Below are 27276 nucleotides of genomic sequence, written 5' to 3'. Positions count from 1 at the left end.
CCATCAATGACCATCAATGACCATCCACGACTATCAACAACTATCAACGCAAAAATGGCTGCAAAAGACGACTAAAAAAAATCAATGGTGCATTCAGGACCACCGGTTCAACTCCAACCCATACGCACCCACCAAAACAGCCACACACAGCTCCCGAGCCATAGCCTCCCTCCCCCTTCTTTAAACCCTCCCCCAAAGCCCCACCCCCTCCTCCATGAGGTCATAAAGTCCATCTCTTCATGCCTTTTAACACAAACATCTTTATTAGCTCAACCAGATAAAAGGCTAACTTTTACATTGTAGTCCGATCAAAACACCTCCAAAAACCAATAAGTCAGTCATAACTACAAGTTATCAACGTCACTACATTTTTCCCGTGCCCAAGGGGGATATTTTCTGACTCGCCCCTTCCCGTCCTATTTTTAGGACGGCGACAATGTCGGCCGTAACTCGACGCCATCCGTTAAGTCCGAGCTGGTTAAATGTCACTTGACAGTCTCCGCCATCACCCTTTCCCGTCCACTGTCTCTCCAGTCTAGAAGCTCCCCATGGAGTCCGAGGGACAAAGCGGACCCCCCAACACGTCCACCTACCCCCTCCTCCACGTCCCAGATCTGGACGAAGACGATGGCGAAGTGGAGATCAGCATCAGACCCAAGTGTTCTCCTCTCCCGAGAAGAAGAACCTCCTTCTCCGACGACGAAGGAGAAGAACCAGGACCGGTTTTTACCCCCGGGGGGTCTCGCAGGGTCTCCTTCGCGGACTCTAAAGGTCTAAACTTGGTCTACGTCAAAGAATTTGATTCCTGCGACGTCCCGACGGCGCCACAGTTGGACGTAGACGGGATATCGGCGGCGGAGGAGTATTCTATGGCGCCGTTGACCTTTCAGTCGCCATTGTCTCCCGAGGAGTTGCTGGTTCGAGTCCAAGAGCAGAAAATAGAGCTGGAGTCCTTAGAGTTGATTCCAGGGACGACTACACTCAAAGGACTGGTTTGTGTCCTCAACATGTCCTTCCACAAGGTTGTCTATGTGAGGACAACGTTAGATTCTTGGGTTAGCCACTTTGACCTCTTGACTGAGTATATCCCTAACTTTGGCCACGCCCACATGGATCGATTTGCCTTTAAGCTCACTTTGGTGCCGCCATTCCCGGAGCAGGGTTCAAGAGTTGACTTTTGTCTGCGTTATGAGACACCAGTGGGGACATTTTGGGCTAACAATGACTGTAGGAACTATGTGTTGGTTTGTCGGACCAAGGCTAAAGAATGGGGGGGCCGGCATGAGAAGAAAAGCTGCCTGAAGAGCGTAAGGTAGGACACATTTGTATCTCAAATCGATTTTTACATATATAAAATAAGTAAATACAAATTAATTTGTTCCTAGCCTCTGAGAATAACACCTAAAAATAGGATTTTATCATTTTTATTTGTTGTAATTCACCTGGTGGCCGCTTATGGAACTGTCTCAGATGCCCAGGAACTGATTGAGTCATGTTCCTTACTAGTATAATTTTTTAAATCAATTTTTCCACATATAGAATAAATAAATACAAATTAATTCATTCCCATCCTCTGAAAAAATCGCTAACAATAGGGTTTCACCATTTTTATTTGTTGTAATTCACCTGGTGGCCACATTGGGAACTGTTTCAGATGCCCAAGGTATATATTTTTTGTATATATCATTTTTTCACATATAATATAAATAGATACAAATTTATTCATTCCCATTCTCTGGAGAAAAAAAACTAAAACTAGGGTTTTACCATTTTTATTTGTTGTAATTCACCTGGTGGTCACATATGGAACTGTCTCATATGCCCAGGAATTGATTGAGCTCCTTATTAGTATATTTTTTGTATAAATCATTTTTACCACATATGATATAACTAAATACCAATTAATTGGTTCCCACCATCTGAAAAAAACAACTAAAAATAAGGTTTTACCATTTTTATTTGTTGTAATTCACCTGGTGGCCACATTGGGAACTGTCCAGGGATGCCCAGGAACTGATTGAGTCATGTTCCTTATTAGTATCATTTTTTGTATAAATCAATTTTTCCACATATAATATAACCAAATACAAATTAATTCGTTCCGTCCCTCTGAAAAAAACACCTAAAAATAGGGTTTTACTATTTTTTTATTTGTTGTAATTCACCTGGTGGCCACATCGGGAACTGTCTCGGATTAGTATCATTTTTTTTGTATATTGTTCCTTTAATATTTGAGTTTTTGATCATTTAGTTAAAAACACTGTGATAATGTATTTAATAGCAGGGTGGCCCGGTGGTTAAGTGGTTAACGCGTTGGCTCGCAGTAGGGGATCCGGGTTCAAATCCAGGTCGGCAATCCACCTGTGTGGAGTTAGTATTTTCTTCCCGGGCCTGCGTGGGTTTTCTCTGGGTAGTCCGGTTGCCTCCCACAATCCAACAATAGGCTGATTGGACACTCTAAATTGGCCCTTAGCGACGAGTGATTGGTTGTTTGTCTTTTTGTATCCTGTGATTGGCCATAAAGTTCACCTGTGCATTTTGTGTTTGGCAGCCAAATCTTTTCGGAAGATGTTTTGGAAATATCCACGGAAAAGCTGTCAGAAGGTATGAACATATTTGCCGACATCAATGAATCAATGCAAAAGGTTAAAAAATATATATATATATTTATATATTTTAATTATTTTTAGATAAGCCAACAAAAGAAGATGGAGTCAATCAAGCTTTCCAACCCAATCAGTTAAAAGAAGACAGTAAGAATTTACAGGTATAGCCTGATTGGCCCAATTTATACATTTTAACCCTTTGTTTGCCACAATTACTTTATCTCATACCTGTCAACTTTCCTGCATTTTATGTTTTTTGATAATTTCGAATAGTGTACTAAAAAACAGAAAAAAATGGATAAAAAAATGACAATGATGGATTTAAAACGGGGGAAAAATCAGGGATTTTTTTAATAGCTCAAAAACAATTTTTTAAAACATTTTTACCCATAAAGAAATTGTCATATGACGTATATAACAATTTTTTTATGGTGAAAAAAATGTTTTAAAAAAATTGTTTTTTTTTTGGTAAAACATTGTTTTAGGGCTATAAAAAAGTCCTTGATTTTCCCCCTTTTAAATCAATCATTGTCATTTTTTAATCCATTTTTTTCTGATTTTTAGTTCAAAAATCATGTTGTAAAATCTAAAAATATATTTTAAAAAAGCTAAAATAAACATTGTTTTAGATCTAAAAATAACGGAAAATTCAGGGCTTTTAATCCAGTTCTTTAAATCCATTTATAAAAAAAAAAATCTAAATATTATATCTAAAATGGCCCGCCCACATTAAATGAAGTTGACATTAACGCGGCTCGCGAACCAACCCGAGTCTTACACTCTTAATGTAGTGGACCAAGTCTTATGATGACATGGCGACCCCTCAAATGTTTTTTATCGGATTATTCTGCCAAGCATAAATAACCTAACTTTCTCATTGACGAACAGGTTGAAATCAAGCAAAACTGCAGCCGACGAAATCAACGAAAAGCCGCTCGGATGGCCCGAGTCAAGGACTACTTTTCTCAACGGGACGCCGTAGAACCAAAACCAAAGCATGAAGACCCCACCGCCATCCCAGACAAAACATTGGACAAAACGCCAAGTGGACAAAATGAGTCGCGGACACCAAACAAATCGCAGACACCCGAAAAAATCACTTTGTCGTCCTTACCACAGGGCGACGTTAGCACCCCCAAGTCAAATAATAACGAATATTTCAAAAATTTAGTCTCCGAGGCTGAAAAGAAGACGGAGAACTGTCAAAGTCCAAGTAACGGCGTCCATTTTGAGCACCAGTTGCCCGGCAGGACTGAAGACGATTGGACATGGCCTGAAAATACCCAAGAAGTCAATTCCATTGTTCTAGAAAATGTTACTTGGAACAAACAAGATGTTAGAATTCTCCAGAATTTGGTTAGCAATGACGTCAAGAAGCAGGACAGTGTGGATGGCGTCCATGGGTCCGTTACAGAAGATCCTGGGATGAGATCCATGGACAAGATGCAGAATTACGAAGACATTTGGGAAAATGTGACGAAGAATGGCACTGGAATAAGTAGTATCCAAGAGGTATCGCAGATGGATACTTCAGCTTCGGGGAGCTCACCAAGTGTTCAGGTACTGACATTTTTGCCGCCGTATGAGCTTTCCGTGACTGGACGTTTGGTCGCCGGTCTTTTGGAGACAGAGAGTTTACTGTTGAAACCAGCTCTCAAAATTATATTCATGAGAGAGAGTTTAATATCTTTAATATCTAAGATAGAGAGTTTAATATCGAAGTACTGTTTAATTTTGAAGTAATGTTTAATATCTAAGTAATGTTTAATATTGAAGTACTGTTTAATATCTAAGTACTGTTTAATATCTAAGTACTGTTTAATATCTAAGTACTGTTGAAACCAGCTCTCAAAATTATATTCATGAGAGAGAGTTTAATATCTAAATATCTACTGTTTTCAACAGTACCTAGATATGAAACAGTACTTAGATATTAAACTATACTTAGATATTAAACTGTAGTACTTAGATACTAAACAGTACTTAGATATTAAACAGTACTTAGATATTAAACAGTACTTAGATATTAAACAGTACTTAGATATTAAACAGTACTTAGATATTAAACAGTACTTAGATATTAAACAGTACTTAAATATTAAACAGTACTTAGATATAAAACTCTCTCTCTCTTAGATATTAAACAGTACTTAGATATTAAACTCTCTCTCTCTCTTAGATATTAAACAGTACTTAGATATTAAACAGTACTTTGATATTAAACAGTACTTAGATACTAAACAGTACTGAGATATTAAACAGTACTTAGATATTAAACTCTCTCTCTCAGGTATTAAACTCTCTCTCATGAATATAATTTTGAGATCTGGTTTCAACAGTAAACTCTCTGTCACTATTTGACCGGTGACCAAAAGACCGGCAACCAAACGTCCAAGCACCGAACTTTCAGGTGCAAAAAAATTGACGCCACACTTTTTTTCCCCGATTCAGAATCACTCAGAGACGATTGGTGAAGATCAACAGGTCAGTTCCACGATCGGAGGAAGGTCAGATGGAGAAGAAGAAGAAGAAGTGGTAACGGGACACCAAAAACATGATGAAAAGCAGCTCAACAACGGAACGGGAGAGTCCCGGAATTCCGATTTCGAAATTTCTCTTTCTGGAAACAACATTTGGACAGATATGGATTCACATTCGAGGGCTTCTCTGGACTTTGAGTCAGAAAATATTCAGGGGATACGTCAATCTGAAGGTGGAGTTGAAAATAATGACGCAGTTTTAGCAACTTTTAAGAATTTGGTTAGTGGGGACGTCAAGAACCAGACTGGTTTGGAATTTGACGAATTAGACAGAAATTCAGTGGGTGGAGCTACAAATTCAGAAGATTTTAACCGCCCCAAAAGTTGCAGTTTCTCAGCCGATGACGGGACGTCGATTTTTCTTGAAAACCGAGAAGAAACTTGCATTAGAGAAGACCAATTTTGTGAAGATTTGGACAATCACTCACAAGCAGTGTCCTTTTTCGTAGCCATAGCCGACAGTTGGCATGAAAACCTTCAGGAGCCTGATAGGTCGCCAGAGATAGACCAGATACAAAACTGGGAAGCCATGTTGGAAGAAGCAAACATTTCAGAAGAATTAGAACCAAAAAACTGTCCAGGAATAGCAAGACTTGACAACCTGAAGGAGGACATTGCGCCCTTAAACGAGACCTTGTGGGGTGCTGAAGCACATTTGGTCCAGATCCTAGAAGACAAAAAAGACCTTGATGGAGTAGAAGACAAAGACGACAACCGGAAATGGCAATTGGACCAAAAAAAGCTAGAAGAAGAACTCTGGAAACATCTTTGTGAAGATGGTGGATCTGAAGAAGATCCAAAAACTCAGATCTTGGCTGAAACTGGTCTTCAAGAAGACGACCAGTTATCCGAAGAACCGGAGACCGACTCCGATGACGAAGTAGAGCTCTATATGCATTGTCTACGTGCGGTCCATACCAAAGATCGGGGTGCCGAAGCAACTTTCGGTTTGAGCGAGAGGTCTTCGTTGAGGAGAAGTAAATCGCTTTCCTCGCCAATGCCGTCCATAAGCGAGGTACTCGATGAAGAACGTGGTGGTGGTGGTCTTCGGGAAAGCCGGGAAAACCCATCACCAAAGCCAAGTCGACCCAAAATGGCCGACGGAAACGTGGCAAGGCTGCGAGAGACCTGTACTCGCGATTGTGTCTCCAAAACGTTGATGTATGCTACCTTGTTAGCGGTGTTTGTAGTCACGGCTTATTATTACGATTTTCTAGCCTGTTTTGGCCTATATTTGATTTCTGTCTTGTGGCTCTTATGTCAAGGCGAGAAACAGACAAAAGATAACTCCATTGGCTAAAAAACCTGTTTTGAAATACTTATGTTTTTGACAAATACTGGACTTTTTTTTGTATAAGTGTGCTTAACATAATCCCAATTGATACTCTAGCAAGAATCGTATTGAAGAATATTCTGAATAAGATGATCCACGTAACATGTTTTCAACTTTTATTCAGAAAACGAGACAAAGATTATTTTTATTGTAAAAATAATATGTATAAATAAACAGCTACCCCGAACTATATATGCTAGCGTCATTGCCGTAGCTTGTATAAAAATGTAAATGAAAGTTCTAAATTGGACACTTTGAATCAAATTTATAGGTTGGGATATGTTGTTTATTATTAACAAGTGGAAAAAAATAAAAATAGCTCTATTTATAGATGATTTTGCAGGTACGTGCCATACAGGACGGACTCCATTTTGGCTCAAAGCTGTTACTAATACGTATCCGCTAAAGATGTTCAATGTCCACTCACAGTGAGTATGATATATTAAACGTTTTAACTACTATATTGGGTTAGATATCAACCTGGAATTCAGATATTTGTGAATTTACAACGTTATAATGAAACACTATGAAGGAAACGTTAGCACATTTCCTAGCTAGCTTGTTTAAAAGGCATCCCGAGACGCCTAAAACAAATTGCTTTTATTAGTTTCATAAGAGTAATGATGTTTCTCTATATTCACTTTATTTTAGTCAATATAAAAAATAAGCACAGACAAAATTTAAACAGAGAAAAATGTTGCTTTATTATCCACATAATTAACATTTTCTCCCCTTTTTGTGTAGTTAACGTGTGTAACGATACGGAAGGAGAACTTACGAGAAGCATTTGAACGCAACAGACGAGGTGCGCTGGTTTCCTGTCTTGTGATTGGACGACGCGCTGTCACTTCAGACCACATGTGAGCTACGACCAGCCAATCAATTTACGTTTTCTTGGCACATGCACTGCCGGCTCGCCGGTGGTTTAAGCAGCTGTAAAGAGGGGGGAAGAGGAAGCCAGCCACCAGCAAAACGAGCTCACCGGACCCGGCGCGATGGACCCCAGCGACGACGTTGAGACGGCGGAGACGGACAGACACCCGGCCCTATTCTCCGTGCCAATTCCAGAAGCGTCCGCGTCTAAGAACGAGCAGGAAAAACTATCAGGGGTTGTGAAAAACGTCCACAGAAAGCTCCGCAGGAAATACAGAGAAGGTGAGGCCCACCCGTCTTATTTTGGCTAACCGAATGCTAATTTGCGAAACTGCACCGTCACTAGCCATATTGTCATTTTGCTAAAATTATCATGTTTTCTTGTTTTGTTCGGTATTTGTAACGGTCACAAGTTGAGGTACCGTCGACGTTTGGCTGCCTTTCACCGACAGAGGCCTTTTACATATTTGGGTCACTGACGAAGCTCATGGTTAGGCTTAAGTTTAAGATGACGCTTAAACTATGCGACTCATATTCATATACTTGTCGCAATAGTATATTTTACCCTTCGTCGGTTTTCTAATATAAGATAATGGTTGCCTTTCTTAGTGAAGGCCTAAATACTTAAACAACTTCATATACATTTTTACATATACTGTAACAGTCCTTAACTTTTTTTTGGGTCTAATAACCGATTTTGCTAAAAATCCTGACACGGCCATTTTAGTTAATGGCGATTATTTTTCTTCTTAAATGATAGCAAATCTTTAATCCAATTTGTTATAAAACATTGGACATTATATGTAGACAATGTTTTTAACAGCACTTACAATAAAAAAAATTGAATAGTTCAATTATTTAATTTAAAAATTAATGATTTATAGCTATTTTCTTAAACCTAAATTCTAGCACTTTTATTTACTAGAAAATCACAACTTGAGGAGATGAATAAACTACATTTCCTGCAAGATACCTATTGAAAGTATTTTTTAAATATACCTTTTAATGCTAGAATAATTTGTATGTGTGCCTTTATTAAAGAGGTATCATCAATTGGCCAAAAAACGAGTTTATTATGAAACTAGCCAACAATTAGCTAATTTATTCCTCTTAACCTGCGATAGTTATTTGCTTCACCGTCGAAATAAATTGGACATCTACCACCTTCAACAGCACCGAATAAGTTATTTAATGTCCCTATGATAGATTTTGTGAAGGAATGTGTTGAGAGGGTGTATAGCTAGCTAAATATTAAACATGAACCTGCCTTTGATTAAATATTAGCTAAATAGTTAGCCTGGCCAAACACTAAACCCGGAAATAATAAACTAGTCGACTGTAATAGTTGATAAAGAAAAGCAAACAAAACAATTTATAAACAGATACAGTAATAAAACAAAAAAATGGATCCTATTACACAGACGATAAAATGCTGACAAAAATATAATTAAGACAACAACAAAAACTAAGATTTGAACAAATATGAAATCAACAAAGGCCACATAGCAGACTATAAATTCATTTTAAAAATGGCTTTAATCATCAATTTCCATTGGCTGCTCTACTTCAAACATAAGAGCTTTTTACTGCTGTTATTTTGTTCTTTTGCGGACAACTTGGTCGCTTTTGAGAACTTCCAGCGCTTTCCAGCTAACCACATGATTAGCTAACAAACAACGTGTGATCCACTTGAATCATCGCGGTCACGCCTTCGGGCCCACGCTGTAAAATAACTTCTCTATAAAACATGCCGTTCTTGCAGTATGCTCAATTTTTGATGCATTCCAACAGTGGGCGATTTCGACAAGATTTGGCGCGAGCACTGCGAAGACGAACGGACGCTGAGCGAGTACGCCGTCGCTATGAAGAACCTTGCCGACAATCACTGGGCCGTCAGTCGCGAGAAAGAGGGACGCATCGATTGGTGTCGCAGGTGAGCGATTGTCGCAAAAAAATCTCTAATTTTTTGTTGGTCTGGGTAAAAAGACAAACTCCATGAGTGCACTGAGTACCAGTGTTAGTGACATCATCATTGCTCGCCGTTGGCACACCAGTATAAGCAGGTGTATGTCAATGTTCCCTCTAATTTTTCAGGTAAAACATGCTTAAAACACAAAAAACAGAGTGGACAGAGCTACTGCCATTGGCTGATGCGTGAACAGCGTCATCATGGGGAAAGGGGTAAAAGAAACTTAATAAATAAATAATAATAATAATAATAATAATAATAAAAAATCTAAAAATCTAATAAAAAAAGTTGGATTTTATTTGACTGTAGGTCGTTGCTAGGCAGGATTCTGTAAGTGTCTGCACCCCGTCTGCATCGTACAATTCATGAACGGTTCTTTCAATTGGTTCATTTTTAGTGGTTTATGGTTCTTTTTAGGAATTTGGAATCTTACTCAATCACAGGAGTAGAAAATGTATCTTTAGTATTTACAAAAAATAGTTACAAAAATATTTGTCTACGTAATTCTACGCCATATTGAAAAACGTACAATTTTTTTTATTCTTTTGGTTTGTTTTTAAAGTTTTCTGGAGTCTTTTTAACAATACAAATGTCATATACAAAATGTTTATTTCCCAGGATTTTTTTTTATTCACTTAAAAATAACTTTAAAAAACGGACTAAGAAAATGATTTCCATAATATACTAACACTTTTTTCTACAAATAATTTTAAAAAATGTGATGTCCTGGGGAAAAGGGGTAAAAAAAAAAAAATTAAAAACATTTCTTTGGGTCCTCAGCGTCTGCCAAGAGTATTTCCGGGACGGCGGCATGAAAAGAATGTTGGAGAAGGATCAGAAAAGCGTCTCTTTCTCTAGCGCTCCTGCCGAAGCATCTGCGAATGGACGGCCGTCTCATTCTAACCAATGGTAAAACTCATTTTTGGATGTATTAGAAAAACTACATTGTAAAAAAAAATTCCATATTTTCTCACATATATGCCATATTTGTAACTAAAAATAATGATGACTGAATCAAGGGTAATGCTTACCGTATTTTCAGGACTATAAGGCGCACTTAAAAGTCTTAAATTTTCTACAAAATAGACAGGGTGCCTTATAATCCAGTGTGCTTTATAAATGGAGAAAAAAAATTAAAATGTGTCACAGAAGGGATTGTGTGTTGTGCTACTGAAAGTTTAGAGTCCTGATGGATGTGGGGGGAAAAAACTGTCCTTAAGCTATATTTTTTTAAGGATTTTCCCTTCAAAGTAAAACATTTGTACTCCCTATTAAAACCATGAATATGGAGGTGAAAATTTTGAAACAGGGGCGGCTTATACAAGAGAAATTGTAATAATTCAACGATTTTAAGGCAATTTTAAGGGTACGGCTTATACGCACGCAGAGGGATGTCAATATGTGAGAAAATACATTATATCCCTGTTTCTATCTTGTGTTGCAGTCCAAGCACTCAAATGGGGAAGATCCGGCTCCTGGATGTCGGGAGTTGCTTTAACCCTTTCATGAAGTATGATGAGTTCCTTACCGTCGGTATCGACATTGTGCCTGCGGTTGAGGTGAGACATTTCACTAAATTCAAGCTAAAACCACTCCATTGTTTTGATCATGAAATTCATTTCTCTGAGTTCCGTAACTGTATAAAATGTAATCTATAATTTGTTACACGTTTGTATCAGATTGGTGGGATACATCCGAATACATTGCTTAAAACTCATGTATTAATTATATTGTGTAGGGTGTGGTGTCAAAGTGGTGGCCCGGGGGCCAAATCTGGTCCGCCGCATCTTTTTGTGCGGCCCGAGAAAGTAAATGAGTGCTGATTTTCTGTTTTAGGATCAAATTCAAATAAAGAGTATAGATGTATATTAATTTTTCTGATTTTATCCTTTTTTTAAATCAATCATTTAAATTTTTAATCTATTTTTTTCTGTTTTCAGTTAAAAAAATAGTTTTGTAAAATATAAAATTGTCAGTTTTCCACTTAAATATGGAACATAATAATTAAATCAGATTTTCCCTTCCTAAAAAAATACACTTTTAGATCTATAAAAAACTGAATATTCACGGATTTTAATCCAATTCTTTTAATCCATTTATAAAAGAAAAAATCTAAAATTCACTTTCAGCTCCTCAAATTTGCCATTCAGCCAGCAGGGGGCCCCATTAAAAAATACCCATCCCTTTTGAGCATTCTGTACCAAGTATAAAGCCCAATTTATTCATTTTTTCTTTCTCCAGAGTGTGTACAAGTGCGACTTCCTCAACCTCCAGCTCCAGCGCCCCCTCCAACTAACAGGTGAGGCGGTAGAAGCCTTCCTACTCCACCTGCACAACCCCATCGACGCCCTCCCGGCGCAACTCTTCCACGTAGCCGTCTTCTCGCTACTCCTCTCTTACTTCCCTTCGCCTTACCAGCGCTGGATCTGCTGCAAAAAGGCTCACGAGCTACTATCCCTCCACGGCCTCTTACTCATCATCACCCCCGACTCCTCCCACCAGAACCGCCACGCCCTAATGATGCGTAGCTGGCGCGTGGCGGTGGAATCGCTGGGTTTCAAACGCTACAAATACGTCAAGTACTCCCACATGCACCTGATCGCCTTCCGGAAAGTATCGCTGGCTACAACCGGCGACCTGGTGTCGCGCAACTACCCCGAGATGCTCTACATCCCTCAGGACTTCAACGCCGCCGAGGAAGACGAGGGCGGCGAGGGACAGGCACGATCCGACGCCGACGACGAACGGCTAGCTTGGGCCTTCGCCGAGTTACCAGACGGATACGATTCGGATTCCGGGGAGAGCCAAAACGGCTCGTTACCGGGCTTCCAGGAGTTAGAGGACCCAGTCCTTCTCCAGACCTAAAAACAACAACAAGCCCCGCCTCCTTCACTTTTTGCTCTCTTTCGGCTCGGATTGCATCGCTGCGCTGCCAAACGTAGAACCTGCTGCACCCCAATACCCAAGCCCCGCCCACCCCCACCCAGGCCCTGCCTATACCCCAACCCAAGCTCCGCCCTTTTATGAAGCCCCGCCCCCTATGACGCGGTTTGCACAAGTGTGAAAGAGAGACGTTTACAGGTTATTTTCGCAGAACCCTCTCTCTGGATCAACGTATATTTTGATAGATACTTTTTATAAGAGTCGGAAAGTAAGCTCCGCCCACCTGAAGATATCAATGCTTGATGACCCAAGAGGAGACAAAAGAAAACAACAACAAAAACAAGAAAATCAGATCAACGTGATGCTTAGCAAGTAAGCTAGCTAGCTTCAATTGAAAAGCTCACTGACGTTGTTTATCGTTTTTAAAGCCTTTAACAAAGAGTCATGTGGTATTTGTAGCATTTTTTTAGGATTCATCTAACTGGAGTATTCTACTAACTTAAGTGTGTTACTCAAGTCGCAAGGTACTAATGTTTCAAGGTAGGTTATTATTATTATTATTTTTTAATTCCTACGTTGGTTATACTCGTAGAATTACAGAGAAAATATTCATTTCAAGCTAGGAAACATGATTTTTTTTTTTTTTTGGAGTGAAACAAAGCCCACCAGAGCTTGTGATTGTCCTAACCAATCAAATGGCAGCAAACAATAACAAATGTTTCCCTGTTGTCAAAAACAAAACATATCCTTCCCGAAGACTGAAAACAAAAATCCAACTTAACTCAACATGTTTGCACTAGTTTAACCTCAAACAATTTTGAGGTATTTTCTTTTTTTTTTTTTTTAATATTAAAGCAATAGATGCTGCTGAGGTTTTTAAGCTACTAGTTAAAGACGGCGTTTGTTATGACGACAGCGCAACGGCACTTTAGCGCTCGCCGATCTTAAACGCTATCGTAAATCGACCTATTTTCTTACCATGCTCAACCAGACGAGAAAGCGGCACATCCGATTGGTGCCTTCGTTGCCCCGCCCCCTTTTCCCTTCTCCCATAACACTTTAACAGCACACAAGAGTATTGACATATTTTTGGGGTGAATGGGAAACCTTTCCTGTGCCTGTAGTATACTGTAATTCATATTCATATCGGTTTTTTTTTAAATAGAATATCACTTGGTCAGTGGTTGTGTTATGAAGTGGTGCCAGTTAGTCTTCCAGTGACTTATATAATATGCATGGTATGGATTTTCATTGTCATTCCCAACAGTTCAGAACAATGTGTGCTTCTTGTATGGTTGCGTCTTTTATAAATGAATGTAAACGGATAGTGTCATTGTTAATTTTTTTTTTTAATCCAATACTAAACTGCACTGGTGTCAAAGTGGTGGCCCGGGGGCCATATCTGGTCCGTCGCAGCATTTTGTAAGGTCCGAGAAAGTTAATCATGAGTGCTGGGTTTCTGTTTTAAGATCAAATTAAAATGGAGAGTAGAGATGTATATTAAATTTCTTGATTTTGCCCCTTTTAAATCAATAATTGTCATTTTTTAATCATTTTTTTTGTGTTTTTAGTTAAAAAATAATTTTGTAAAATTTAAGATATATTTAAAAAAAAGGTAAAATAAACATTTGTTTTAGATCTATAAAAACTGAATATTCATGGCTTTTAATCCAGTTATTTTTATCCATTTATAAAAAAAATATTATATATAAAACACCCATGCTATACTGGATTGCATTAAACAAGTAAAAGTACACAATCCAATACATAACTAAAACAGTCCATAATTTACTCAAAGTTACATTTATAAATACTTGAATCTTCCTTAATGTCCACAGAACAAAATTTAACTTAGTGTCTGTTTTATGCTAGTTGAAATTGGCACACATTGCTGTAATTTGGTCAGTTTTAAGATACTTTAGCATAACATTCCTAATTGTACAAGCTACAAATTGTTGGAATAGCCAAAGTTTTTGTTTATGCTAGCTAATATGAAAACAACAAAGGCATGTTTTGACTGGCTGTGAGTAATGCTAAATTTACTCTGAATATATTTTGCTAGTATTTAAACGATTAATTTCCATTTAAAAAAATTGATGTTTCAATAAAGTCATCCATTTTGTTTGAATAATTCTAAATTAGATTGATACAATGTTCAGATATCAAATGTATTAGAGAGTTTCTGCATGAAAGATTTAAATGAAATGTCAATGTAAGCCAACTGTTGATATTTAACTCAATTTAAAGTTCATTTTGAATCGAAAATTGAAGTTTTTCGAAGTGGCGTCCATTTTGTTGCTTTGCGGCCACCGTAGACGGACTTCCGCACACATCCGGCCACCGTAGACGGACTTCCGCACACATCCGGCCACCGGAGACGGACTTCCGCACTCATCCAAGATGGCGTCTTACAAACTTTTGACGCGTCGAAACTTCCTCAACTAAAACGTCGCTTCCTCCTTCTCAGGCCAGTTTGCTTCTTTTCAAGTCACCGTCAATCTCATTTATAATAATAATACGCAATTCGTCAGCAAAATGCTTATTTCCCTCATAACAAGCGCCATTGAGCTCTTTGGCGTCGACCGGTGAAGCATGCTAGCTAGCTAGCTACTTTTCTCCAAGTTAGAAACCTCGCAAAATGTTGTATTTTCCGAGCCATCCCGCTCCCTAAATGTAGAAAACAACTTTTTAAGACACCGACGTCCTTGTTTTTACGTGTACAAACTACAAAAATGGTGCGTTTGGTGCGCTACTGGGTTAGTCACTGGCTCGGAGCGGCCATGAGGCAATTTGAAGGCGAGGGGGCTTTATGGTCCTCAGTCCGCTGCCTGGGCTACATGTCCGGCCTCAACATGCTAGTAGCCCTATGCCTCGGCCTCTACGTCCGCTGGGAGAAGACATCCGAGTCCACCCTACTGGCTGTCTTCGTCCTAGCTGTGTTCGTCCTCCTCTTAGCCGGCGTCTTACAATGCTACTTCGGCAAGAAGCGGCTAAGCCTTAGCCTCTTAAACCTCTGGTTCGGCTTCCTTCTGGGCTTGCTATGCTTCGTTAACAGCCCCGAGCTGGAGGTCGACTCCCGGGAAGAAGTGGCTAACGGACTCTTGCTCTCCAGCGTGACCCTGAGGACACTATGGGCGGTTCTGGAGAGAATGCTAGGCTACGCTAGGTACCGACCAGGGTTCACGACCTTGGCTGAACGGCTCCAGTTGACGGGATTTGCCGCTGCTGGTACCGTCCTGGTTTTGCCGGAAGCCTTGAGCGTGGCGGCGTTGGCGGCATCCCTGGGCGCCACTGTGACGGCGCTACGGGTCAAGGCGACGTTGGCGCAGGGCAACCTGGTCGTCTTCGCCGTGGTGGCCGCTAACTTCTTCTCCCTAAGCTTCCGGGTCCGGACTAATGCCTTCGCTCTTGGCGGATTCTTCTGCCTGGTGTTGTCCGAGCCGTTGCTGGACGTCTCCTTCGCCGGACTCTCCGTGATCGAACGTTGGGAACCGCTACTGTGCTGCCGTGGACTCTGGCGCCGACTCTCCATGCTACCCCTACTGCTCCTGGAGTTGGGTTTCCTAGGCTTGGCGGTAAAAGTGCTGGGAAACCTAAGTCCGTGGTATCTGGGCGTCCCGGCGTTGGTGGCGTGCGTTCTCTTCTGGGCCGTCTGCCATTTGGTGTTTTTGTTAAGCCTGTGGGGCTTTCACGGAAAACTGGACGACTGTCAGAGGGTCTGCCTGCTCCAGGGTCTCGGCGCTGGACGCTTGGACAAGATCATGGCGTCCAAGGGAATGAGACACTTTTGCCTGGTTTCAGAACGGCTCATGCGCTTCACGCTAGTGTCCACCATAGCTCTGGCTATGCTGTCCTGGCAGGTAAGAAAATGTCCTTCTGATAGCAAAAAAATGAGCGTAGCATTGTTGTGATGTTTTTTTTTTAAATAATAATATTTTTTTCAGACGTCCAACAGCATTTTCTTACTGGTTCTTGCACTGGAATCCATCTTCCACGGCTTGTTTCACGAACTAGGCGGCACACTGGGAGGAACCTGCGTGGCCTATGGTGTGGTGGTTCCTACTAACTACTGCAGGTGCGTTGTTAAGTAAAATATAGAGCATGCCGTTCCGTATTTTCCGGACTATAAGGCGCACTCATTCATAATTTGGATGGTTCGCGGGACGCTTTAACCTCAACTTGATTTGATGTGGGCCGGACTATTTTAGATATAATATTTAAAAAAAATATATATATATATATATACAGTGTTCCCTTGCTACTTCGCGGTTCAGCTACCGCGGACTCAGAGCTTCGCAGGTTTTTTTGGGGGGAAAAAGTAAATAAAAAAAATACAAATATTACACTGAACCAACATATTTTACAGTTTTTTTGTTATAACATGAATTTCACTCTCTTTACCCGTATTCTATATGGTGTATTGTGTACAGGGGGTAAAAAAAATATTATTATTTTTTTTAAATTTAAATTTATTTTTCATTTTTTAGAATTAAATTCAAATTAAGCATTTTTGAAGGAAAATCCCTACTTCGCGGAAATTCACTCATCGCGAGTGGTCCCGGTCCCCATTAACCGCAATAACCGAGGGAACACTGTAAATGGATTAAAATTACTGCATTAAAAACCATGAATATTCAGTTTTATTCTAGATCTATAACAATGTTTATTTTAGCTTTTTTAATGTATTTTTAGATTTTGCAAAATGATTTTTTGAACTAAAAACACAGAAAAAATGATTAAAAATGACTATTAATTTAAAAGGGGGAAAGTCAGGAAATTTCATATACATTTAAACTCATTTTAATTTTTTAAAATGGATTAAATGAACTGGTTTAAAATCCCTAAATATTCAGGTTTTTACAGATCTATAACAATGTTTATTTTAGCATTTTTTAAATATATTTTTAGATTTTACAAAATTATTTTTGAACTAAAAACAGAAAAAATGGATTCAAAAATGACAATTATTGATTTAAAAGGGAGAAAAATCAGGAAATGTAATATACATCTATACTCTTCATTTGAATTTGATCCTAAAACAGAAAGTCGCCACTCATCATTTACTTCCTTAACTCACTGACTGCATTTTTTTTGTTTTTTTTCGGCAGTCCCGACGGACAGCCCGTGCTGCTGCCACCCGAGCAGGTGCAACAACTGAACCTGCGTTCGACGGCCATGTTGAGTGACATCCAGCGCTTCCTTTCGCGCCACCACATCGAGGCGTACGGCTGCGACTACTCCACCGGCGGCATCACGCTGGAGGCGCTGCGGGCCAAGCTCAAGGCCTTCATGGGCTTGCGTACCGCCGACGGACCGCGCCACGACACCTACGTGCTCTTCTACAGCGGCCACACGGACCGCTCGGGCGACTGGGCGCTCGCAGGTGGGTTCCTTACTTTCACGATTACCGTAATTATTCCAATATAACAACATTTTGTATCAAAAAAACTCGGGCAAAGTTCAGGTGCGCTTTATACACGAGGTATTTGCTTTTATGACCAAATTCCGGTGAAATACTGCGAGAAAATGTGGCTTATATGTGAGAAAATATGGCTTATATGTGAGAATATATGGCTTATATGTGAGAAAATGGGCTTATGAGAGAAAATGCGACTTATATGAGAAAATGCGGCTTATATGCGATAAAATACGGCTTATATGCGAGAAAATACAGCTTACATGTGAGAAAATATGGCTAGAATGCGCGCAAATACGGCTTCTATGCGAGAAAATGCGTCTTATTTGTGAGAAAATACAGCTTTAATGCGAGAAAATACGGCTTGTGTGTCAGATATAGGGGCTACATGCGAGAAAATGTCTTATATGCGAGAAAATACGGCTTATATGCGAAGAAATGCGGCTTAAATGCGAAAAAAATGCTGCTTTTCTGCGAGGAAATGCAGCTTTATGGGAGATAATGCAGCTTTTATGCGAGCAATGCGGCTTAAATGCAATAAAATGCAGCTTTCATGCGAGCAATGCGGCTTAAATGCGAGAAAATGCAGCTTTTATGCGAGAAATGCGGCTTAAATGCGAGAAAATGCAGCTTTTATGCGAGAAAATGCGGCTTAAATGTGAGAAAATGTCCTATATGCGAGAAAATACGGCTTAAATAAGAGAAAATGCGTTTTATACGCGAGAAAATGCGGCTTACATGCGAGAAAATGTCTTAAACGTGAGAAGATACAGCTTAAATGCGAGAAAATGCGTTTTATATCCGAGAAAATATGGCTTATATGCGAGAAAATACGTCTAATATGCCAGAAAATACACTACTTATTTTGTCTAATATTTGTTAACCAATCATTGTTGAGAAAAACAAGATTAACCAAGTCGTGGCTCATTATTGTTTTTATTTATCCTTTGCTAGGGGGCGACACTCTAAGTCTGGATCAACTCCTGGTCTGGTGGCGCGAGAAAAACAGCGCCTACCGCTCCCGTCTCATCCTCATCTTGGACTGCGACCACTCGCTACCCACAGTCAAGGCGGCCCGGCATGTGGAGGGCGTCCACCTCGCCGTGCAGGCCGCCACCGCTCCCCCACGGACGGCACAATACCACCCGGGCGAATTCCTCTCCCACTGGGTGGCCCACAACTGCGACGGAGACGGTAGCGACCCGTGGGCGCGACGGGTCGGGGCGCCCGCCGCCATCTACGGCGTCTCGACACGCTGGAGCGACTACACGCCGCACTTGCCAGACGGTGAGCTGGGCGACCACTGGAGGGTGTACTTCCCACGTGTGGCTCACCCCATGGTGCGTACGGCGTTGTGGTGTGGCGGACTCAGCCTGTTGTGGCCGTGCGGCGCTTGTTTGCGTTGCGTCAAGAGGCTCAAGCTCAAGTGGTTTCCGCCCGCCGCTCTCGATACGGGACACGGATTCAAACTGGTGAGGTCGTAGGACGCCATTTTGGGACCAAAGAGACACCTCTGCAAAGCTGGTGAGTTTTCAAGCGGTGAGTTTTGTTACTGGAGGACTTTTTGTTACTGATCAAAATGTAGAACAAATGCCTGAAATTTAAGGTTATTTATTGGGATTTTGTTTCTATTGGGTTAGGTTTATACCAGGGGTGTCAAACCTCTGGTCTGCGGGCCGAATACAGCTTAATTTGAGATCAAGCGGGCCACCGGACTAGTAAACTCATTGCAAAATGACATAGAACTAACAATAAGCCCACTATTTTTTCCCTTTATATTAGTCACTAATTCTAATAATTAGTGCAAAGAATGAGTAAATTATCAAAATTTTTATTCAAAGAATTTTCCTTTTACATTATGAACAATATATTATGAACAAGACAATAACATAAGAACATAAATAAATGTCCATTCATGTTGTTTGCACGTACTAAAACACGGCGCCCCTAGCGGATAATACAACAACTACACATTTTAAAGATAATTCATATTTTTTTATACAATGCAGCTTTCTTCCCCGGCCGTACCAAACCACCAGACGGGCCGGATCCGGCCCGCGGGCCGTATGTTTGACACCCCTGGGTTAGACGATGAGTATTTACCAATTTTGATTCTCGCAAGGTGACGGGATTAAATGGTGGAAATGATCCGTGATTGGACAGCTTTTGAATTGGTTCTGAGACTAGTTTGCACTTGGAAATTTTGCATTAAATCTGCTTTAATACAGATAGATTATTTTGTTAGGTATCACAGTTTGAGCATTATGAGTCATTTTATACTACTTTTGCATTTTTTGAATCAATAGTAAACATATTTAATGATTAGATACTGTTACAGCCATTTCATTCTACGCTAAAGTGAGATTTAAATGATCATTTTATGGCCAATCTCGATTTTTGATAACCTCATTCATAAGCACTTTTAATATCTCAATCAGACTGTTATTGTAAAGATTTGAATATGACCTAAGATTTCAAAAGTTAGTGCCTTTTTATACCAAAACTTAGTCTACAAGCATATAGTTTTGGGGGAAAAAATGGCTTCATATTCTGGCATTGAGTACTACAGTGTTCCCTCGGTTATCGCGGTTAATGGAGACCGGGACCACCCGCGATAAGTGGATTTCCGCGAAGTAGGGATTCCCCTTCAAAAATGCTTAATTTGAATTTAATTCAAAAAAATTAAAAAAAAAAATTTAATTTAAAAAAAAATAATAATTTAAATTTAATTTTATTTTTACCCCCCTGTATACAGTACACCATATAGAATACAGGTAGAGAGTGAAATTCATGTTATAACAAAAAAAAAACTGTAAAATATGTTGTTTCATTGTAATATTTGTATTTTTTCCCCAAAAAAATCTGCGAAGCTCTGAGTCCGCGTTAGCTGAACCGCGAAGTAGCGAGGGAACACTGTATATTTTGAATACAAGCCAAATACTACTTCCCGCTAAACAAGTATTACCTCCCTAATCTCATTGACTAAGTGACCCTATGGAACACATTGCTAATTCTGTTAATGCATCTTTTAATAACCAGAAATGCCTACGAGCTAATGTAGCTAGTTGACTCTACATGCTAATCTTCCAAAGTTGATGCAATCGGCACAAATGTTGCACTTTTGTAACTGTGAAATATTTACCAATGTGCCTTTACCTTTTCTTCCAAAGTACACTTTCTGATTATTTTTGTATTTTTTTTTACACAATGACCAAAGTGGTTTACCAACAGGTTGAATGAAGTCTTCATTAGCAACTTTAAAAACGTGGACTTGTCTCCGCATTTTTTGATTCGATGATCTTCACTGTGGTTTTCATGGGTGAGTTTCATTTATGCAAAATTTAACTTTAAACCTATGCAAGCAATATTTTTACAAATGCTATTTCATAAAAAAAAATGCTAATGCTAGTAAAATTGTCATGTGTGTGTGTGCCAATGACTTTAAATGTAATAAAGTTGGCATATGCTCTTCTCAATTAGCTTCAATGACATTTTTTGTCTTTTATCTCTAAGGTAAGAAAAGACAACATTGCAAAAGTGTAAGGTTTTTGTGTACTTTAATCGAAAACATAACATTTGGTAGTAGTAGTACAGCAGCATCTGTCAGGTTTTTCTTTGACCATCGTTGACACAAATCAGAAAATGGCTTCCCTACATCAAATTTGGGTTTCTAGATATCTAAGAAGCATTTTTTTTTTGCTCAACTTAAATCGAAAAAAAATGTTTAGCGAGAAAGGTTTCAAGTTTTTTGTGTAACATTTGTTATTTCTATTTTTCCAGGTTAAGAAAATGCCATTCACGTGAAAAGAAGAGGCATTGTGTGAGTATTCTTAAACTCAACCAAGACAACTGACATCATGCTAAACTTCACCCAAGAAGGTACTAACTACAAATCAAATTAGGACTAGGAAAGGGCAAGAATGTGGTTTTCCAAACATGGAAAGACTCCAAAAAAACAGGTAAAAGTTTGCTTTTCCTTGAAAGATAAGTGCTACTTCGAATATCAGATCTAATGTCCCAGTTAGAGTTTACAGTATACTACTACCTTGTGTAGTACTTGGATGAGAGACCCACCAACCGACTGCCTGGAAAAATACCAAGTGTTCACTTAGCCTGTAAGAAGCAGTAGGATCTCTAATTTACACACTTTCTAAAAAGGTGCTTCTTGGCCTAGGTGGTAAGTAATTAGTGCGTCACAGCTCTGGGTTCAAATCCCGGTATGTGCAGTGTGGAGTTTACCCTGCGATCAATCGGCTAGCCACTGATTCTGGGGTGGAGGACACCCAAGACCCTGGGCAACTCCCCCAGCAAGGAGAGAAGGGGGTCACCAAGAGTCAGTGACTAGCCGATCGGTTGCAAAGCAACGACCAGGATTTGAACCCAGGTCGCCAGAGCCGTGATGCAGTAACTATTTACCACCTAGGCCACAGGTTTCCTTTAGAATGTGTGTAAATTGGAAATTCCACTGCTTCTCACGGGCTAAGTGAGTACTTGGTATTTATCCCGGCAGTCGGTTCATGGGTCTACCATCCAAGTACTACACAGGGTAGTACACTGTAAGCTCAACTAGTACATTAGATCTGATATTAGAAGTAGCATCTATCATTTTAGTAAAGGCAAACTTTTACCTGTTATATTTTTTAACAGTGGAGGTTTCTCATGTGTTCTCATTGGAAAACCACGTTCTTGCCCCTTTCCTTTGGAATTTTTGCTCCAATTCCTAAATTGTTTTGTAGTTAGTAGGTACTTTCTTTGCAAAATTGGTGAAGTTTGGCAAGGTGCCGGTTGTCTTAGACGAGTTCAAACCTACTCACACAATGCCTTTTCTTTTCAAGTGAATGACATTTCTTAACCTGAAAAGATAGAAATGCCAAACGTTAGATGCAAAAACTTAATACGTTTCTGCACAAGCTGCAAAAAATTGTCAAAATGGTTGGCCTTCAGAATTAGGGTTAAACATTTTGTAACACCCTGTATTATAAAATAAAGAGGTTATAGCTCTTGCAAATGTACTAAAAAATATCCGTAAGACTCGGAGTGACGGAATGTAAACAGAGTTAAATAAGGTGCAAATGATTTGGTGTGTCTACAAATGTTTTATGGCTTCTGCAATGGAAAAAAAATCTTCAACATTTTGGTCTTTAAAGTAAGCTGACGTAAAAGTTCAAGTAACAGGATGCCTTGGTGATCTAGTCGGCCAATTCCCAGCCCACAAAAAAAGGTAACAAAACAACAGCAATAACAAAAAAATGCACCAAAATGCCTGTTTAAAATATACTAAAGCATTGCCTTCCTTTCCTTACCTACAGGAAGCATGGCACTTACTCACAGGTCAACCCCGACTTGAAATAATAAAGCATGTCCACATTTAACGCAAGCTTCGCCAAAATTCTGATTGTCACGGTGATCTCGAACACAGCACAATCTCGTCTCGGATGTCAAAACCCTAAGAGCTAAATAGCCTTACTTTGCTAACTATATAGATCTATCAGTAGTGATGCTCAACAATATATATACGCATGTATTTATTTATGTGTATGTATATGTGTGTGTGTGTATACATACATACATACATACATACATACATACATACATACATACATACATACATACATACATACATACATACATACATACATACATACATACATACATACATACATACATACATACATACATACATACATACATACATACATACATACATACATACATACATACATACATACATACATACATACATACATACATACATACATACATACATACATACATACATACATACATACATACATACATACATACATACATACATACATACATACATACATACATACATACATACATACATACATACATACATACATACATACATACATACATACATACATACATACATACATACATACATACATACATACATACATACATACATACATACATACATACATACATACATACATACATACATACATACATACATACATACATACATACATACATACATACATACATACATACATACATACATACATACATACATACATACATACATACATACATACATACATACATACATACATACATACATACATACATACATACATACATACATACATACATACATACATACATACATACATACATACATACATACATACATGTATGTATATGTAATTATATGTATATATACCTATATATTCATACATATGGATGTATACATGTACATATGTGGGTATATATGTATATTTATGTATGTATACACATACATGTGTATACATACATAATCATAAATATACATTTATACCTACATACGTACTTATACATACATGTGTATGTATACATATATATATATATACATACATATACATATATACCTACATACGTACATAAACATATGTGTATGTATGTATATATACACATATACATAGGGGATTGCTATGGAGTTAGCCCACTTGAATTCTCAATGGCTGAAAAGGACTAATAATATTTGGAGTTGGGGTTAAATTTGGAGGCTCAAGTGAGAAACACTCACCATTGAAGATGAATGTCATTTGCCTTTTTACTGTATTTTTCTGCACGCAAGGTCAGGAAACATTCCTTGGCCAAGGGTCGCTTCCGTCGTTGGTCTTTGTCCAGCTCCCAAATTGTTCTAAAGGAGTTTTTATTTTACGTGGAATGAAGTTGAAAGCGGGTGGGCCTTCGGTGAAAATCCACCCTCCGCTCAGGACTTTCTGGATCGGAGGTACTCGGAACTGCCGTTGAGTTTGCTTCGGCCGGAAGAGGTGCCGTTGCCCGCCGCCGGGGGGCGCTCCGCCGCCGCCACTGGACGCTCCGCCGGCTCTTCCTGTCTGCGGCGCCGTGTTTCTTTGTAACGGAGAGTGATGTCCCTGCGTGGGGAAAAGACTTTAATGACATTGTATAATAAAGCTTTTTTTCTGTAAAAACGACATAGTATAGTAAGGCTTTTTCTCTTTCAAAAAACGACATAGTATAGTAAGGCTTTTTTCTCTCAAAAAACGACATAGTATAGTAAGGCTTTTTTCTCTCAAAAAACGACATAGTATAGTAAGGCTTTTTTCTCTCTCGAAAAACGACATAGTATAGTAAGGCTTTTTTCTCTCAAAAAACGACATCTTATAGTAAGGCTTTTTTCTCTCTCAAAAAACGACAGTATAGTAAGGCTTTTTCTCTCAAAAAACGACAGTATAGTAAGGCTTTTTTTCTTTAAAAACGACATAGTATAGTAAGGCTTTTTTCTCTCTCAAAAAACGACATAGTATAGTAAGGCTTTTTCCTCTCTCAAAAAACGACATAGTATAGTAAGGCTTTTTTCTCTCAAAAAACGACATAGTATAGTAAGGCTTTTTTCTCTAAAAAAACGACATAGTATAGTAAGGCTTTTTTCTCTCAAAAAAACGACATAGTATAGTAAGGCTTTGTCCTCTCAAAAAACGCCATAGTACAGTAAGGCTTTTTCTCTCAAAAATCGACACATTATAGTAAGGCTTTTTTCTCACAATAAACGACATAGTATAGTAAGGCTTTTTTCTCACAATAAACGACATAGTATAGTAAGGCTTTTTTCTCTCAAAAAACGACATAGTATAGTAAGGCTTTTTTCTCAAAAAACGACATAGTATAGTAAGGCTTTTTCTCTCAAAAAACGACATAGTATAGTAAGGCTTTTTCTCTCAAAAAACGACATAGTATAGTAAGGCTTTTCTCTCTCAAAAAACGACATAGTATAGTGAGGCTTTTTTCTCTCAAAAAACGACATAGTATAGTAAGGTTTTTTTCTCTCAAAAAACGACATAGTATAGTAAGGCTTTTTTCTCTCAAAAAAAGACATAGTATAGTAAGGCTTTTTCTCTCAAAAAACGACATAGTATAGTAAGGCTTTTTTCTCCATCAAAAAACGACATAGTATAGTAAGGCTTTTTTCTCTCTCAAAAAACGACATAGTATAGTAAGGCTTTTTCTCTCAAAAAACGACATAGTATAGTTAGGCTTTTCTCTCTCAAAAAATGACATAGTATAGTAAGGCTTTTTTCTCTCAAAAAACGACATAGTATAGTAAGGTTTTTTTCTCTCAAAAAACGACATAGTATAGTAAGGCTTTTTTCTCTCAAAAAACGACATAGTATAGTAAGGCTTTTTCTCTCAAAAAACGACATAGTATAGTAAGGCTTTTTTCTCCCTCAAAAAACGACATAGTATAGTAAGGCTTTTTTCTCTCTCAAAAAACGACATAGTATAGTAAGGCTTTTTCTCTCAAAAACGACATAGTATAGTAAGGCTTTTTTTCTGTAAAAACGACATAGTATAGTAAGGCTTTTTTCTCTCTCAAAAAACGACATAGTATAGTAAGGCTTTTTTTCTGTAAAAACTACATAGTATAGTAAGGCTTTTTTCTCTCTCAAAAAACGACATAGTATAGTAAGGCTTTTTCTCTCAAAAAACGACATAGTATAGTAAGGCTTTTTCTCTCAAAAAACGACATAGTATAGTAAGGCCTTTTCTCTCAAAAAACAACATAGTATAGTAAGGCTTTTCTCTCAAAAAACGACATAGTATAGTAAGGCTTTTCTCTCTCAAAAAAACGACATAGTATAGTAAGGCTTTTCTCTCAAAAAAACGGCATAGTATAGTAAGGCTTTTTTTCTTTAAAAACGACATAGTATAGTAAGGCTTTTTTTCGGTTGAATAAAACGACAGTATAGTAAGGCCTTTTCTCTCAAAAAACGACGTAGTATAGTAAGCCTTTTTTCTCTCAAAAAAACGACATAGTATAGTAAGGCTTTTTTCTCTCAAAAACGACATAGTATAGTAAGGCTTTTTCTCTCAAAAAACGACATAGTATAGTAAGGCTTTTCTCTCTCAAAAAACGACATAGTATAGTAAGGCTTTTTTTCTCTCAAAAAACGACATAGTATAGTAAGGCTTTTTTCTCTCAAAAAACGACATAGTATAGTAAGGCTTTTTCTCTCAAAAAACGACATAGTATAGTAAGGCTTTTTTCTCCCTCAAAAAACGACATAGTATAGTAAGGCTTTTTTCTCTCTCAAAAAACGACATAGTATAGTAAGGCTTTTTCTCTCAAAAACGACATAGTATAGTAAGGCTTTTTTTCTGTAAAAACGACATAGTATAGTAAGGCTTTTTTCTCTCTCAAAAAACGACATAGTATAGTAAGGCTTTTTTTCTGTAAAAACTACATAGTATAGTAAGGCTTTTTTCTCTCTCAAAAAACGACATAGTATAGTAAGGCTTTTTCTCTCAAAAAACGACATAGTATAGTAAGGCTTTTTCTCTCAAAAAACGACATAGTATAGTAAGGCCTTTTCTCTCAAAAAACAACATAGTATAGTAAGGCTTTTCTCTCAAAAAACGACATAGTATAGTAAGGCTTTTCTCTCTCAAAAAAACGACATAGTATAGTAAGGCTTTTCTCTCAAAAAAACGGCATAGTATAGTAAGGCTTTTTTTCTTTAAAAACGACATAGTATAGTAAGGCTTTTTTTCGGTTGAATAAAACGACAGTATAGTAAGGCCTTTTCTCTCAAAAAACGACGTAGTATAGTAAGCCTTTTTTCTCTCAAAAAACGACATAGTATAGTAAGGCTTTTTTCTCTCAAAAACGACATAGTATAGTA

At 38.5% G+C, this 27276-nt stretch overlaps 4 protein-coding genes across 5 annotated transcripts in view; 3 read left to right on the top strand and 1 right to left on the bottom strand.

The window, feature by feature from the left end:
* The first annotated feature begins 269 nt into the window (after window positions 1–269).
* Window positions 270–7343, top strand: ppp1r3ab (protein phosphatase 1, regulatory subunit 3Ab). The gene is made up of 6 exons (XM_077711374.1): window positions 270–1312; window positions 2552–2604; window positions 2691–2767; window positions 3495–4166; window positions 5058–6257; window positions 7224–7343. Exons 1-6 carry the CDS (start codon window positions 549–551, stop codon window positions 7341–7343), a joined length of 2886 nt encoding a protein of 961 aa, XP_077567500.1. The 5' UTR covers window positions 270–548.
* Window positions 7267–12540, top strand: samtor (S-adenosylmethionine sensor upstream of mTORC1). The gene is made up of 5 exons (XM_077711144.1): window positions 7267–7634; window positions 9144–9285; window positions 10102–10230; window positions 10766–10880; window positions 11563–12540. The coding sequence occupies exons 1-5, from the start codon at window positions 7475–7477 to the stop codon at window positions 12184–12186; spliced, it is 1170 nt and encodes a 389-aa protein (XP_077567270.1). The 5' UTR covers window positions 7267–7474; the 3' UTR covers window positions 12187–12540.
* A 2019-nt stretch (window positions 12541–14559) lies between these two features.
* LOC144192099 (transmembrane protein 168-A-like) lies at window positions 14560–21100 on the top strand. Of its 2 annotated transcripts, none has more exons than XM_077711142.1 (5): window positions 14560–16064; window positions 16149–16279; window positions 17313–17587; window positions 18575–19144; window positions 20852–21100. In XM_077711142.1, exons 1-4 carry the CDS (start codon window positions 14937–14939, stop codon window positions 19102–19104), a joined length of 2064 nt encoding a protein of 687 aa, XP_077567268.1. In that variant the 5' UTR covers window positions 14560–14936; the 3' UTR covers window positions 19105–19144; window positions 20852–21100. The 2 variants fall into 2 exon arrangements, with proteins under 2 accessions (XP_077567268.1, XP_077567267.1); XM_077711141.1 differs by having other exon boundaries at window positions 20838–21100.
* Window positions 21101–23966: 2866 nt separating this feature from the next.
* ptdss2 (phosphatidylserine synthase 2) overlaps window positions 23967–27276 on the bottom strand; it is an 11565-nt gene continuing 8255 nt past the window's right edge. The window contains exon 13 of the mRNA XM_077711148.1: window positions 23967–24510. Within this exon, the coding sequence (XP_077567274.1) occupies window positions 24345–24510 (166 nt within the window). The 3' untranslated portion in view covers window positions 23967–24344. The remainder of the gene's footprint in view (window positions 24511–27276) is intronic.

This window comes from Stigmatopora nigra, unplaced genomic scaffold (assembly GCF_051989575.1).
Source record: "Stigmatopora nigra isolate UIUO_SnigA unplaced genomic scaffold, RoL_Snig_1.1 HiC_scaffold_25, whole genome shotgun sequence".
Lineage (NCBI taxonomy): Eukaryota > Metazoa > Chordata > Actinopteri > Syngnathiformes > Syngnathidae > Stigmatopora > Stigmatopora nigra.
The sequence above is the reverse complement of the archived record's forward strand: the minus strand, read 5'-3'. Positions and strand labels throughout refer to the sequence as shown.

Bases quoted from the DNA above. Each gene is read 5' to 3' on its own strand.
- ppp1r3ab (XM_077711374.1), top strand. From the start codon at position 549: ATGGAGTCCGAGGGACAAAGCGGACCCCCCAACACGTCCACCTACCCC. The intron at 2,605-2,690 runs GTATGAACATAT...AATTATTTTTAG, and splicing joins CACGGAAAAGCTGTCAGAAG to ATAAGCCAACAAAAGAAGAT. The intron at 2,768-3,494 runs GTATAGCCTGAT...ATTGACGAACAG, and splicing joins AAGACAGTAAGAATTTACAG to GTTGAAATCAAGCAAAACTG.
- samtor (XM_077711144.1), top strand. From the start codon at position 7,475: ATGGACCCCAGCGACGACGTTGAGACGGCGGAGACGGACAGACACCCG. The intron at 7,635-9,143 runs GTGAGGCCCACC...GCATTCCAACAG, and splicing joins CCGCAGGAAATACAGAGAAG to TGGGCGATTTCGACAAGATT. The intron at 9,286-10,101 runs GTGAGCGATTGT...TTGGGTCCTCAG, and splicing joins CGCATCGATTGGTGTCGCAG to CGTCTGCCAAGAGTATTTCC.
- LOC144192099 (XM_077711142.1), top strand. From the start codon at position 14,937: ATGGTGCGTTTGGTGCGCTACTGGGTTAGTCACTGGCTCGGAGCGGCC. The intron at 16,065-16,148 runs GTAAGAAAATGT...TATTTTTTTCAG, and splicing joins TGGCTATGCTGTCCTGGCAG to ACGTCCAACAGCATTTTCTT. The intron at 16,280-17,312 runs GTGCGTTGTTAA...TTTTTTCGGCAG, and splicing joins GTTCCTACTAACTACTGCAG to TCCCGACGGACAGCCCGTGC.